Source organism: Oncorhynchus clarkii, chromosome 8 (assembly GCF_045791955.1).
Source record: "Oncorhynchus clarkii lewisi isolate Uvic-CL-2024 chromosome 8, UVic_Ocla_1.0, whole genome shotgun sequence".
NCBI lineage: Eukaryota > Metazoa > Chordata > Actinopteri > Salmoniformes > Salmonidae > Oncorhynchus > Oncorhynchus clarkii.
The window spans coordinates 40,072,996-40,088,839 of record NC_092154.1 but is presented as its reverse complement, the minus strand read 5'-3'; the positions used below and the strand labels follow the sequence as shown (position 1 = coordinate 40,088,839).

General features: G+C 44.5%; 1 protein-coding gene across 1 annotated transcript in view; it reads right to left on the bottom strand.

The window, feature by feature from the left end:
* Positions 1–12,480: 12,480 nt before the first annotated feature.
* LOC139415448 (androglobin) overlaps positions 12,481–15,844 on the bottom strand; it is a 106,531-nt gene continuing 103,167 nt past the window's right edge. Inside the window, 2 exon segments of the mRNA XM_071163537.1 lie at positions 12,481–12,939; positions 13,254–13,437. Coding sequence (XP_071019638.1) covers positions 12,748–12,939; positions 13,254–13,437 — 376 coding nt within the window. The 3' untranslated portion in view covers positions 12,481–12,747.

Below are 15,844 nucleotides of genomic sequence, written 5' to 3'. Positions count from 1 at the left end.
CCAATTGAAGGAAGCACAACAAGGAGAAAAACCTAAGAAACAGATGGTGGCGGAAGAAACGAAGGAGCCGGGAACCAAAACAGACATCTCCCAAATCGTGGCACAGACTGTCTCTCAGATGATCCAACAGCAGGCAGCCCCACCACCCCAATACCCTCCCCCACAGCAGTTTATCCTGCAACAACAACACCCAGTATGGGCTCGACGGGGTCCCTACACTGGACAACACAGAGGGGGAAACTACCAGTGTTTTAACTGCGGAATTAACGGTCATTTTGCCAGAGATTGCATGAAACCACTCTCCCCGCAGCAACAGCAATGGAGAGCAAGAGGAAGTGGGGGAAACCCACCTCTGCAACATCAGCAACCAGGACCCACACCCATGCATCAGCAACAGCCAGCATACAACCACCCAGAATCTAGCCACATGCAGCAGGAGCAGCAAGATTACAACCAACCCTCCCACTTCAACACCTGATCACCCAGTAAGAATGATGAGGATGCCACTCCTGCCGATGACCACACTGTCTGAAGCCCAAGAAGTGTACTGGCTAAAATGCCTACCCACAGGGCCTGCCACCCCTCACATCCAGTTTAAGTTCAACCAACTGAAAGCTCAAATCTACACTCTGCACCCATATAAGACTCCCCAAGCTGAGATCCATTGCACACTCAATGCAACAGAAACTGATGACTGCCTCTACACTGCAGACTGGGACGAAGACATGATGCACCTGACCCCACCTATCAGGTGTTGTACCATTGGGTGTGGCCCAGAGGGGGTGGCAGCACCGGTCATCCTACGATCAAGGAACCTCCATGCACCCCTGGCCTGGACGGCTGAAGCATCAACAGCCATAGCACTCCTGAAAACGGATCTATCAGCGGCAGCAGCTCTGACTGCACCTGACTACAAGAACAAGTTCCATTTGGATGTTTCTGAAAGGGAAGGATTCACCTCATCCGTCCTATTCCAGAAACAAGAGGGGGAGAGAAGGGTCTTGATGTACTACTCTTCAAACTTGACCACATTGAGGTAGGACAGTCAACATGCTCCAGATACGTTGCTGCAGTAGCAAAAGCTATTGAAAAAACAGCTCACCTCGTGATGTCACCCTTCAATCAGCCATCATCCCTCAACCAGCATCGGCCAAATTAGCTGAAATCATCGGATTGACGCAGGTCCTCATCAGAGGAAAAGGAAAGACTGAATATCTATACAGACTCAGCCCATGCCCATGAAGCAGGCCACACTGATGGACCCAGAACTTTTATGAGAAACACATGGCCCCACACACGAAGGCAAACTAAAGACCCTCCAAAAAGGCCTCGCACATCTGGTGGCACCCTCACATAAAAAATATGACTGACTTATTTTATGACGATTATTTATTTTGTGACGAATGCAATGGTTGTGACAGACACAACCCAAAGAAACCATATCAAACACCAATGGGCTCATACGTAATACCTAATGCATGTTTTCAGGATATTAGGATAGACTACACCGACATGGGCCCCAAAAATTTATCTAAAGGCAAACTCTATCTCCTAGTCATAGTAGATAGGTTCTCCAAATGGGTAGAGGCAATACTAACAAAAGGGGAGGATGCTAGGTCAGTCTTTTAAGTGGCTACAAACCAAACTAATACCCAGGTATGGCATCCCAAGACAAATCAAATTTGACAAATGGCTCACATTTAACAAACACCTGAGACAGGTGGAAGAAAGATTTGGCATAACCCACAGATTTGGATCTGTGTACAGGCCCCAATCCCAAAATCTGGTGGAACGTCAAACCAAAAGCAAAAGCTAAGATAGCTAAAGTATGTGCCTCATGGGATAATGACTGGTAGAGTCATGCATGGTCCACCAAGGGAGGGAGGTCATATGCCCGCCCTTGATGTACAACAAATTGTAATGTCTAATTATGTGAAAAAACTGACGGTTCTCTCTGCAGCACTCTCTACCCAGGTTCACAAGGTCCAGGAGGGGGAGCTGCCGGGGGACACGACACTACTGAAGGTAAAGGTTGGTGACGGGGTGAGGGTTACAGTCCACAAGAGAAAGTGGCTGGAACCCAGGTGGACTGGACCGTACGAAGTGAAGGAGGTTACTTCACACTCAGTCCAGGTCAAAGGTAAATCAGGCACACCTTGACACCGCCTTACACATTGCACCCCAGCCCCAATTCCTTCTAGAACACTGACTGAAGTCAGAGCTGATTTGAGCGGCCTAAATTCGATTCCAAATGAAGACACTCCTTCCTCAGGTGATGCGGCATCAAACTCCGCCTCCCCTGAGAAGGGAACCTCGCCCAGTTAGAGGGAAATTTCTCCCTCTCTGGGTGAGGCTGGGGATATCTGGTCCCTTATTTGTGATATTCATACTGATATTTGGAGTAACCCTAGGACTTTCACATGGTTAATTGAACAACTATTTCACCCTGCCACATCACATACACCAACCCCTACACATGTCCCTAACTCCTTTCCTGATATCACTCCCTCCAATCACTCCCGTCCCAAACGTAGCACTACACCTACAGACCCACCATGCAAATCAGACAAGGTTAGGAGCACCACCTTATGTATACCCACGATTGCAACCGCCACCTTTCTGCTATAATTTTCACGTCTAATAGACGTGAAGAGGGGGATTTGTTATATAAATATTCATACACATAGCTCATATAAACAAAGACATTCCGTCGTAAGAACACATACACCCAGCCAGAAGACTGACCCCCTCTTCCTTATATAAACACACATCTCATCTCCCTCTAACTGGCCGGTCCCAAGAGCAAAGAACTTTTGCTGTGCACCAATGGGGCCCGCTCTGGCTAGAGCAAGGCCCGCCTCCAACCCTCCGACCAGTCAAGAAGACCGAAACGACAAGACTCCACCTACTTTATTCTATGTATAAAAATGTGTGTAACCATTGTATAGGCCTCTTTTTCACCTGGCTCCTTGCCGAGTCATGTGAACTAGGTCCGTGCACGTAAAACTGCGGGACAAGATATCTCTGACTCATTAAAACTGTCTTTTGTTACAACTGAAATCCACTCTGTCCAGCGTCCGTGATTTGGTCTCAACTCTCCAGTATTTGAACACTAACAGTTGTTCTGAACAGAATAAGCCTATTTATGTTTGTCAATTGTGAAGAAAATTCACTGCGGAACACTCACCGGACACTTTTCTATGCGCACAAAATTACGATCGTTCTCTGAATTGCCGAACACTGTAAAATCCTATTTCATAACTTAGCTGGCAACAGAACAAGCTTTCAAATGATGCTCACCTGACCCAGATTTATAAATGGGACGTTTTTGGTATTGTTTAAAACATAAATCGTGTGATGGCGAGGACGCAGGGTTGTGTTCCAAACAAAACGACAAGTGTGCGCTTGCGAGGAGAGCTCAAAAAAAGCATCGGAATTACTTCGGAACTGTGCACACTTCGGAGAGGTGTGCGGCCACTTGGAGACACCAGTTAGTCCTCTCACTCAAACCCTTGCAATTTTTTTAGTTTTATGTTGCGCCAACCCTACATTTTTTTTGTGGGAATATTCTTATCATCCCACACGGCACAGATGTCAACTCAACATTTATTCCACGTCGATTCAACCAGTGTGTGCCCAGTGGGATGTTACTGAATGCATCCAGAGTATTTTCAGATGTCGTTATCAACAAATGCGGCGAAAAGTACCTAGTGTACAAAACATTAGGAACACCTGCTCTTTGCATGACATAGACTAACCAGGTGAAAACTATAATCCCTTATTGATGTCAATCAGTGTAGATGAAGAGGAGGAGACTGGTTAAATAAATATTTTTGAGCCTTGAGACAACTGAGACATGGATTGTGTGTGGTGTGTCATTCAGTGGGTGAATGGACAATATAGTGCCTTTGAACAGGGTATGGGAGTTGGTGCCAGGCACAAGAAAAGCAAGAACTGCAATGCTGCTGCGTTTTTCACGCTCAGAAGTTTCCTGGGTGTATCAAGAATAGTCCACCACCCAAAGGACATGCAGCCAACTTGACAACTTTGGGAAGCGTTGGAGTCAACGTGGGCCAGCATCCCTGTGGAAAGCTTCTGACTCCCCGATGAATTGAGGCTGTTGTGGGGGCAGAAGGGGATGTGACTCAATATTAGGAAGGTGTTCCTAATGTTTGGACATTCAGTGTAAAATGCACATAAAATCAGCAGTGTAATGTTTGGATTCTGTCTTGTGTCAGTCAGGTTAACTGTTCTCTCAACTTTGGCCTAATACCTTTCCCATAATCTCCAAACTGTTCCCTTTCAATTCTTATGCTTTTCATATTATACATTGTCTTCTGTACGAAACATTTCAATTTAGCCCTATCCGTATATCCAAATTCCCACAAGTGTAAAGGATTAATGAGTCGCTGTCCTTGAGGGAGCGCTTAATTGTCTGTGTGTGGTTAAATAGGGGGATGTTTCAATGTCATTCATGCTCTGATTACGTGTGTGTGTAAATGTGTGTGTCACACAGTATGGGAGATATCTGGGTAAATGACACCCCCTATGGTCACACAGAACCAGTGGTGCAGTGATGCCTGGAGAAGAGGCCCACCCAGCGAAGGCGACCTGTGTGAAAAATTATATTAGAAACAGTGACATAATGATCTCAAATTATAAATCCCATATTGGTCTTTCATAGTCAGATCAAGCTGTGCAAGTAGGCCTACTATTGAAACAGATAAATGAGTCTCAACTGAGTAAGAAATTCACACGTTTCAGATGTATATTCTTTTTATTCAGGTTTCTGTTCTGAAAGTCAAACAATTTTAATAGAAACACAACCAAATTGGATGTTATAAGTCCATGACAATGCTTAAACCACATCAGGAGACCACTTTTGAGGTCTGGGAAAAAAATAGAACACATGTTTGAGTGTAGCTACCATTTAATTCAGTGTAGTTACCGTTTAATTCAAGTGCACAGGCACCTAGCACTATTTGGTTAGCAGTGTTTCTGTAGCACATGAGATGGGAGTTTGCAAAACAAATGGCCACTGGATTGAGGCAAATAATCATGACATCATTCTGCCAGATAGACATAACTAGCTACAAAGTAGCCTAATATTTAATTGAGACGGTTATTAGGAAAGCCATTCCATCTACCAGAGTACAGTTATGCCTGTCATTAGCTTCACTATATTTGTCCTGTTCCTTAATTGCTCAAAACCTGGACGTTTTACTTCATATTATGAGGCATGTCTTACCTTGCCTCAATGAGGCCTTTATCCACGATCCCACCAAAGAAACGTGTAGGCAATTTTTTTCTAAAGACTTCCTCATATGCTTTCTCCTGTTCTATTGCTTTTCCATATTTCATTGTCTAGCAGCCAATGGCATTATCCTAGTCATATTAGCAGCCATTATAGTTTCTGCATGCTTAGATCTCCCCTCTTCAACATTCCTAACGGTTTTTACCATGCATGTCCATTTCCAAGTATGTCCATGAAACCGATCGGGTGTGCGGTGTGCATTTTAGAAAGGCATTATCCCACAAATTGCATTTTGGAACATTCACGCATAGACCTACCGCGGTGTGCACATTGCTGCACCTAAATTATCAACATTTTAAGCGAAACATTCTGATCTGTTCCATCAGCCTTATTCGTTGATAAGGCGTATACCTCCGCTACACTACTTTGATACGCATCATCGGGATTAAGAAGTCAGTATGCGCAATGCTCACTGAAAAATAAGTGTGTATAAGGCGTATACATGCGTGTACCCTCTACTGCACAGAACCTCATAACTCTTCATAAGTGATAAAGGAGATTAACGGATGGAGGCATAGATATTTAAAAACATAATAAAGCCTTCATTAAAACCATGGCACTTTTCATGACACCCAGCTTAAATAACCAGCCCAATAATGACTTGTGCCTGTTTGAAGTTTCACTGACAGACAGAGGTCAATATTTACCTCCAACAGAGAGGAGAGATATATGGAGTCACAGGATTCTTTGATGCTGACCTTGTAAAAAGGCGAGTGCTTGTTTAACAAGGATAGGTCCAATCAGATTAAAATGGACGATTGCAAAAGGTCAGTGAAATATGTAACAACCCAGATATGATGGCGAGACGGAGACGGGTAAAGAGAGAGTGCATACGTGGGAGTGTGTGTATATGAGAGAGAGAAAGAGAGAGGTGTTTGGTTTTGTGTGTGTAGGTAGGGGCTTGGATTGGATTGTGTGTGTGTGTGAGCGTCTCTTTGTGTGTGTGTGTGAGCGTCTCTTTGTGTGTGTGTGTGAGAGCATCTCTTTGTGTGTGTGTGTGAGCGTCTCTTTGTGTGTGTGTGTGTGTGGGTGCGTGCGCCGAAGTGTGCATTGGAGCAGCAAGGCTCGGGGAATGGACGTGACGTGACACTGGCTGGCTAGTCTGCTCTACACTCAGGGTGGTACAGCTGGTATCAGTGCCTACAATCAGCAAAGGCGATAGGACTCCTATCAACAGACAACTCCCTGGGAGGAGACAGACGCTATGATTAAACTAAAGGGCACCGGTAATGTCATTAACGCGGTGACACAGGGCTTTCAGGGGAGCACATTCACACTGAGAAACTGCAGTCAAAGGAGCCAAAATGGAGGAGGGTTCGGAGGTAAAAAAACAAAAAACATCAGAAAGCGCAATGATCCCGACTGCACTGTTGAGGGATGACCGTCGCATAGGAGTGATGCCACCTGTCGGAAGACAATACATGAAGAGCTGTTTTAAAGAACCAAGTTGGAGACAGGTAAACTGATGTTCTCTTTTTGTCATTCATTGACTTGCAATTGTTTCTTTGCTACAGACGAAGGGGTATACAAAAATGGGTTCCTTTCTATTGTCATCGAAGGCAATAGAAGGCATTAACTGGAAATTGATTGAATTGATTGAACACTGCCCATGATTTTTATTGAATTGACAGGAAATAGTATGACATTGACCACCAACAACAGGCACACACAACAGGCAGATAAAGGAGTTGGAGGAGGAGGAGAGGAGTGGGTGGAGAAATATGATGCTCACCGCATGCCTCTCTGGTCCTTCGCACCCTGTTTATCGCTGTCCCCGGCCGTCGATAATGATTATCAATATATGACAGTTCGGCATTCGACCGCCACTCCTCTGGGAAACGGGCCCGTCCTCCACAGGGTTCAAACGCACTGATCAACAAGTAAGTTCAGCAGTCTCTGACCATGACCGAACCGTGTGTGTGTGTTCCCCGAGACATAAACAATATTCCTGGCTGTGGCAATTGGAACAGGTGCCTACAGAGTGAATTGACCTCCATGGATAGCTTGGATGATTTTACCCAATGTCCTTCATAGACACTTCGAGTGATTGGGATTTCTAGTCTGTAAAGTGGCTGAGGAAGAAAGGTTGGAGATTGCAAAGAAAGAGAGGGGCCAAAGGATTACATTCAAGTAAGTCATTTAGAAGACACTCTTATAAGGAGTCTAATAAAGAAGACTGAAACAACCTCATGATTCCAGCATGTAATGTAAACATACATGTACTGTAATTACATCTTCAGAAAACAGGTTAGGGGGAGAGAGTATTCCACGCTTCGTTCGATTTACATCCATAAACCAATTTTCATACCTCACACTGAAGCCTACGTGTCAATAATACAACTCTAATCTTCCAGATGTGGAGATATATGAAGTAATCTTCCAAAGACAGAGAGAGATGAGAGATGTATGAATTAGGAAACAATACCTGAAGATATTATGCAGAGTGTTCTTACCAAGGCCCTGTCTCTATCTATAGTGACTCCCAGGGCCTCTAGTGGTAAATCAGGGGCTTAATTGTAATCGGTTTTCATTATGGTTCCTACGTCCCACGGCGGAGAAACTCAGCTTTATTGGCAACTTGACACCTCTCAGCTCAAGTGTAAAATAAGGCATGTCTGTTGCCGGTCAAACGCAATCACCGCTAATGAGAAGCAATTACGTTACGATATAATGGCCTGCCTGTCTGAAATTATTTAATGAAAAATGTGTAATCTGTCTGTCTGTTCATCTGTCAAGGCCTGAAGTGAACGCACACACGCAATAACACATATGGATCATGTAGTAAGCAAAAAAGTGTTTAACCAATCAAAATATATTTTATATTTGAGATTCTTCAAAGTTTCCACCCTTTGGCAGCTTTGCACACTCTTGGCATCCTCTCAACCAGTATGTAAACATTATTAAAGTGACCAGTGTTCTATGTCTAGGTACATAGGGAGCAGCCTCTAAGAACAGTCTGATGGCCTTGAGATTGAAGCTGATTTTCAGTCTCTCGGTTCCAGCTTTGATGCACCTGTACTGTGCCATCTTACATCGATAATCCTATATTCCCTAAACCCTATCCTAACCTTAAGCCTAAATCCTAACCCTAAAATAGCTTTTTTCCTCATGGGGACCGGAAAAAATCATTTTCCTAGTTTTACTATCCATGTGAGGACTTCTGGTCCCGACAAGGATAGTAAAAAAAAAAACACTCCCTCAGTCCCTAAAGTCATGTTTGATCTCCTGAGTGACAGACAGCTGCCAATCCCACCCCTGGTGTGACTGAGAGTCTTCCTCTCTCTCCTGTCTCTTCCTATTCTACCCCAGGAAGCAGCTGGACGATCGATGGACAGAGCACAGGGATTTACCACAGCGTGTCTCCACTCCACTGTCCATCCATTGACCCCCTGGGTTGTTTGACCTTCTGTCCAGTTCTCTACAAGAACTAGTCACTTAAAGTAGATACGGAGGTCCAACCTGGCATCCGGTGTAGACGTAACATAGAAAACATAAATCCAGGACATCCTGCAATTAGTATATGTTATGCTTCGTATGGTATGTATTAATTTGTGGGATACATTCAACCGAAATGTGTCTTCTGCATTTAACCCAACCCCTCAATCAGAGGTGCAATCGACGTCTTGCTCAAGGGCAGAACGGCAGATTTTCCCAACTTGCCGGCTCAGGGATTCGAACCAGCAACCTTTTGGTTACTGGCCCAACGTTCTTAACCGCTAGACTAGCGGTTGTGGTCCAGCATTCATTTTGTATGATATGTTATGAATTACAATTTTTATGATCTATTACGAATTGCAATTTGTACAATATGTTCTGAATTTGCAAAACGTATGATAAATTCCTAATGTTAGGAAGGTGGCTAACATTAGCTAGGCTAGGGGTTAAGGTTAGGGTTAGGGGAAGGTAACATGCTAAGTAGTTGCAAATAAATAGTAAGTAGTTGCAAAGTTGCCAATTAGCTAAAATGCTACAGTTGTCCATGATGATTTGAACACACAACCTTGGGGTTGCTAGACGTTCACATTACACGCTCAACCATCGTGGCTGACCAACAACCTTACTTTAATTTTTGCTTTAAATAACCTTCTGTCTAACCGTATCATACTAATTTGAGTGTCTCGGATGTACATTTACTATGTCTAGTCTATGAGACCAGGCTGGGAGGTCCAATGGGAATCATATCTGCAAAAAGAGACCAAAGGATTGTCACAGCATTAACAGTTAGATTGTTAAAATATTCTGACGAGGATGTGTTTGCTTATCTGTTTGGTGCACCATTTTGTGTTTTCCTCAGCTGTGACCTTATTGTTGTGTTCACTCCTCCTGTATTTCTGACATTCAGCTATTTGTTCTTTTCTCTCTGTTTTCCACCCTCATTTATTTGACATCTTGCTGTGTTGTCGCTCCTGTGCGTCTTGCACTCTGCTCCTTGACTGGGCGTCAGGGAGACAGATGAGGGAGTAAGGCTCAGGGGGAGTAACAGGGAAGGTAGAGCAGAGAAGGATTACTGAGGTGAAACTGCATCCAGGTCAGCATTTCTTTGCTACTAGTCTGGGGTGCTGTCCAGCTTTCATCATTTTGACGACAGAAAAAAAAACAAAGATGTGTGTGTGCGTGACAGCGTGTGAGAGTGTGTGTTAGGATGTGTCGGATTACTGCAGTAAAACCTTGAGCTCAATCCTGGAAGCCTACCTTCTCCTGTCTATGGTGCAATCGTTCCATAAAACAGCAAGGCTCTGGCACCCTGCCTAACCCTCCTCATCAAACAGGGCTGAGAAGCAGTTCTCTCTCGCTCTCTTGTGGCAAAAGACTGTACCCCCTGGAGGATTTAAATTCCCAGAGGGCAGTGCTGCAGCACAATGTGGAACCAGCTATCCAAATGACCCTCTCCCACCTCACTGAGCTCACAGAGGAGTCTATGTGCGCGCATGAGTCAACCAACCAAATACAGAAAATACAATGTAAAGTGCTTTGAGATCTTGTTGAAAGAGCTATATAAAATTGCAGGAAGATTCAGTACTTCACGTGTAAGTGTGTGACTCAGTAAATGTGTGAATGGGTCAGGAAGTAGGGAGTCCGAATGTATGGATTGAATGAGTCACCCTCTTGTTATTCTCTCCCTGTCTGTGTCAAAGACTCGCAAGTATGAGCGAATACCTTCTGACCGGCCGATCCATGTCCTTCTGTATGTAGATGGATGACTCAACGATTCCTATTTGTCATGGTGCTCAGCAGGGAGGGAAAGGGGCTCCAAAGCCCACACACGTCACTCAAGGACTGCTCTGTCTGTGTGTTGCTCCTGTTTCACCTGATTTCATCATCCCTTTCTCTACGCCTCCAATTAAGCCCCACACAGATTCTCTCGTTACACACTGACACATTTAGTCAGACACACACACACACACAAACATATATACACACACAACTAGGCTCGACCTCCCTTCTGCTCAAGGTTGTTCCATAGTTACCCTTCCCTCACAACATATTTATATCATATCATAAACACAACAGCTGCCGACTTACAGAACAGACGGCTTTACAATTAATACACACGTCGATGGCAATTACACTGTTACGGAATTTCATAATAAAGGACAGGTTTGCCATCGTGCTTTTCATTGAAAGAAGTTGAACAAGCTGCCAGGCATAGAAGGTTTTCCTGCACCTCAGTGGAAAGGGAAACAAACAAGAGAAAAACTGAAAATAACAATGATGAAATGAAAAGCGAGGGAGAGCAGAGGAGAAGGAAGCAGGGAACGCTCTGTGCCTGGAACAGGGTTTAGTGGATTAGCTCCGTCATGCGGCTACGGGGGGGAAATAAGGGTTGTGTTGGCTGGATGAGGCCTGACTGCCAGGCTGAACAGACACACACACAGTCTGGACAGCACAGGCCTATGTGAGTACACTCTCTTATTACGGTCTGCAGCTAGGTAGAACACACACTGACTGACATGATACATACGTACATATTATCACACAATGTAGAGGTCTATGGTGACCTTGCCTACAATAACGACACTGTCATGTAGTGTTGTTGTAGGCCATAGGAACATGCCAGAATTCTCCATAAGGATGTGTGTGGTGAGCCATCTACAACCAAACAATGGAATAGCTCTGTACACCCTTGCGCCGCTGACTCAACCTGCAACACACACACATACATTTGCACGCATGAACATGTGCACTCACACAATAGTTTCTTCTGGCACAAAATGTAACAACTATTCATTATTGTCAACCTTGAGAATCCCATAGCATTTCGAAGGCTTTTAGACTAGAGCACCGATGAGGGTTTATTAAGCATTAACACCACTAGATGGCACCATTGCCACTTTCTTTTTCATTTGATTTCCCATTCCTCAGCACCTGACTAGGACTACACTGACTGGGCTCTCCTCTCCTCAGGACTGTTTGAATACTTTATAAATGCAGCCTTCCTTCCTACCTACACTTCCCTGAAGTCATCATGAATCTGAGTTGATTGGTGGACGTAATAAGGCAGCAGTTTACTTTCACCTATTCAGTCACTTCTAGATCTGTGCTTACCTCAAGAGAACAAGGAAGGGTGCATCTCTGAAGTATTGGACCAGGGCCATTGTCCTACCTGTGAGAAGCTGTACCAAAGATGTCAAGATTGTTGATTCAGGCTTTGACTGTACCACTGTCTCTAACTCAGGGCATCAGAGCTATAATACTTGTAGTTCAAACATATTCTCTGTTTCCTTCTACTTTGACCAAAGCTGGTTTGCCTGCCATCAACACTACCACACTACCATTGATCAGCAAGGTGAGCTTATTGGGAATGAACCAAACCAGGCCGCAAATACGAATGGTGCGAGGCAGTCTTAACCAACCAATCAGTCAGTCAGCCAGCCCATAGATGTTTGGTTGAGCCCAACACTTGTGTCTTCCATTGATCTGGTGATCCAGTCAACACTGTGACCTTCAAAACTGCAGATGAATATAAAGGTAAAATCAAGGTATTAAAGATGTCCCTGGCGTTCTTTAGAGGGAAGTGATCAATAATTGAGGAAATGACTGACAACTGGGTTCTGTGCATTTTCTATTTCTGTCATTTTGATGTCTGCAATATGTTTTCTTGCAATGGGCAAGATGTTTCACTGTATAGGAGTTACAAGTAAGCAACCTGAGGTTTGAGTCCTCCAGATAGCTGACACAGTGTTTTAATGGCAGACAGAAATAACAGACAACATTGCAGCACTATCAGAATCAGACTGGAATAACAAATACATGTGAATAGTATTTAATGAAGCACTTTTTGCAATAAAATAATATTTTCTAAACACTGAAGTAAAAACACTTTAGGTGAATATTGCTCTCTATAAATATTGCTCTATATCGTAACGACTGACTCAGATTGGCTGACAATCAAGGAGGAGGGGTTGGGGACAGTGAAGGCGTACCCAATGGGATCACTTCTTCTTGCTGGCACTTTTGGCCTGCTTGCTGGGTTGCTGGACGGCGTTCTTCTCAAGCTCCACCTGCCTAGCGGCCTCCAGAGCCACCTCTTCCTCCTCCTGACGACGAAGCTCCGCCTCCAGTAGCCGGTTTCGGAACACCTCCCGGGCCGCCAGCACCTTCTGACGCTGCACTCCCAGCGCCACCTGGACAGAGAGAGAGGGAAGGGGACAAAGAAGGTGGTACGAGAGACGGTCAACTGATATCCTAGCCTCACGAGCTGCCTGATCTCGCGAGTTCCCCCAAATGGCGAACCATTCATGTAAGCTCGCGTGATCAAGTGGCTCGGAAGGCTACTGATATCCTATCCTGTCCTGTCCCTTTTCCTCTCAAAGTCATAACAGTATGAATCACAGTTTTATACCGTTTGTGCAGAGTTGTTCTGTTCTCTGTGTTGTGTGTATGTGTGTGTGCACGTACCTGTGCGTTATATGTACAACCCTGTTAACCCTGTGCTGACCTGTAGGCCGTCGTACATCTCCAGCTGGCGTCTCTTGAGCTCCTTCCTGTTAGCCTGCTCCTGCCTGCGGTGTTCCAGCACAGTGTCTCTGACCAACCTGAAGCCCTGGATCTGCTCTAAGCGCTCCCTCCGCTGGGCCTCCTCCATCACCTGGTCCTTCAGAACAGGAACGTCCTGCTGCCTCCTACACAGTAGAGCACAGCATACAGGGCAACATGCTTAGTTAGGTAGAATATCTGGGGCCATATGTGTCAAGCGTCTCAGAGGAGGAGTGCTGATTGAGCCTCAGTTTTGCCTTTTAGATCATCACGAAAAAGATGACATGGACAGAGGGGACCTGGGGCTGGATTCACAAAATATTACTTATGAAAAAAAGTTAAGAAGTTTAAGGAACAAAGTAGGTAGTTCATAAGATAGTTCGTAAATGCAATTCCTCAAAATGTTCTTAGGAATTCGTAGTTTCCTTAGGAACTTCATACATGTCTTATGTGGCATTGACATTAGTAACGTGCTTGAAACCAATAAATAAGCCTAAATGTGACAGGGATGATCGGATTGAGTTATTTCGTTATTTTTCACACATCATATAGCCATCAGACTAGCTATATCAAAATCAAAAAATGGTCAACCAAGAAAAGAGATTGAAGTGAAGGTGGAGGAAATAGCAGCCAGGAAAAAGGTTGCTGTTGGGGAGACTTGATAACCAAAAAGAAAGGACGGGCGAGAGTGGCCGAGTCTGTCTCTGCCGTCGGGGGTATGGCAAGGGACAGTGACGGCGTAAAAAAATAAGTGGTCCGACATCAAGTAGGCTGCTAAGAAGAAGGGAGATGAGAGACCATTCATGTGGACAACCTGGAGGAGAAGGTGTCGCCCATCATAGAGATGGTGGTAGAGGGACTGCGCGACTGGTAAGTTAGTTAGCGATGTTAGCTAGCTAACGTGTAAAGACATTATAGCCAACGACATTAACATTAGCTAAGCTAGCCATGTTCTTCTTTGCAAATTGACAAGATTAGCACTAGCAATTTAACACTTCTAGAATATTGTAATATATTGTTAATTACTAGCTAGCTAGGTAATGCGTGGTTCATATGTATTCTTGCTGTATTTAAATATCCGGTAACCAACTGTGTCTGTAGAGCAAGAAAACGTTCATGGTTGCAAAAGTGTTTAGCTGTCCTAAAGTTAAGCACATTTCAAAAGAAGAAATCTTAAAGCATTATTTTCAAGAATCCCATTTCTTCTTAACTTTTTTCTTAGGAAGAAACTTAGGAAAAACCTTAAGAACATTTCCAATAACTTTATTGAGGAATAGCAACTTTGCTCAACTTTCTTCTTAAGTCTATAGTTAAGGAAAACATGTCAGTTAAGAATAAATATCTTCTTTAAGAAGGTTTTGTGAATCCGGTCCCTGATCCTAGATCAGCACTCCTATTCTGAGACTGGTACATACAGCGGTCTATATGAAACAGACATATATGAAAGACGTTGAAACAGAGAACAATTCCTTATGATAAGCATTTATCTGAAGTAAGACTATGATACAATTTGAATTTGAATACTATAAAAATAGTCAAAAGTAGAGGGAGCAAGAGGGCCAAAGAAACAGTGGGGAGGACAAGTAGAAATGGGAATGCAAGGATGAGGCGAGGGAGTACAAGAATGATCAAAATGATCATCCGAGGACACATTCCCCTCCCCTCCATCTCATAAACTGCATATCACCTTTCCTTGTCTCCTATCCCAGATCCTACACCCCTTCCCAACACACACACACACACACACACACACACACACACACACACACACACACACACACACACTATGTCCCTCCCTCCCTCCCTCCCTCGGAGATGCCCATCTATCCTCATACTGTATGGAAGGAAAGATGATGCACTAGGCTGGTGTATGATGAGATGTCAGAAATAGACTGTAGGATTGGGCTGTAGAGTCGAGGCGTCTGGTCAGGGCCAGGTATGACTGAGTGTAGTATGTCTCCTGGGGCCCGGGGAAGAGAGGTGAGGTGGGTGAGGTATTTAAAGGTAGATTAGAAAAGGCTAAATATGGCTGTCTATTTCCCAAGGGGGGGCGGGGGGTGATGGGAGCTAATGGACTTAGGATGGTTAATGAACATCACCCTCTCCGCCCTCCGAGTGTGCCTGCGTGTCTGGAAGAGTGTGTGTGTCCGTGTCTAGAAGTGAGTGTGTGTGTGTGTGTGTGTGTGTGCGCAATTGTGTGTTTGCAGGTGTGTGTGAATCAGGGCGGGTGTCTACAGCCATTAACCAGAGGAGCAGACGGCAGCACACACACACACACACACACACACACACACACACACACTGGGACAAAGGGGGTGGGCTGGGGAGGGGTGAAGAGAGGGGCACGTCTCACAGGAGTGGCGGGCTTATTGGAACCCCAAAATAGCTCCTTAATTAATAAACCCAAATATCATCCCATTTATCATGTAGAACCAGCAGAGTAGAGAGGAGAATGGGAGAGAGAGGAGAGGATAGAGAGCGGGAGATATGTATAAACCTTGCGGTCTGTCTCTCCTACATTTGCAACATTGTTTCAATATTCAAATTCGATCT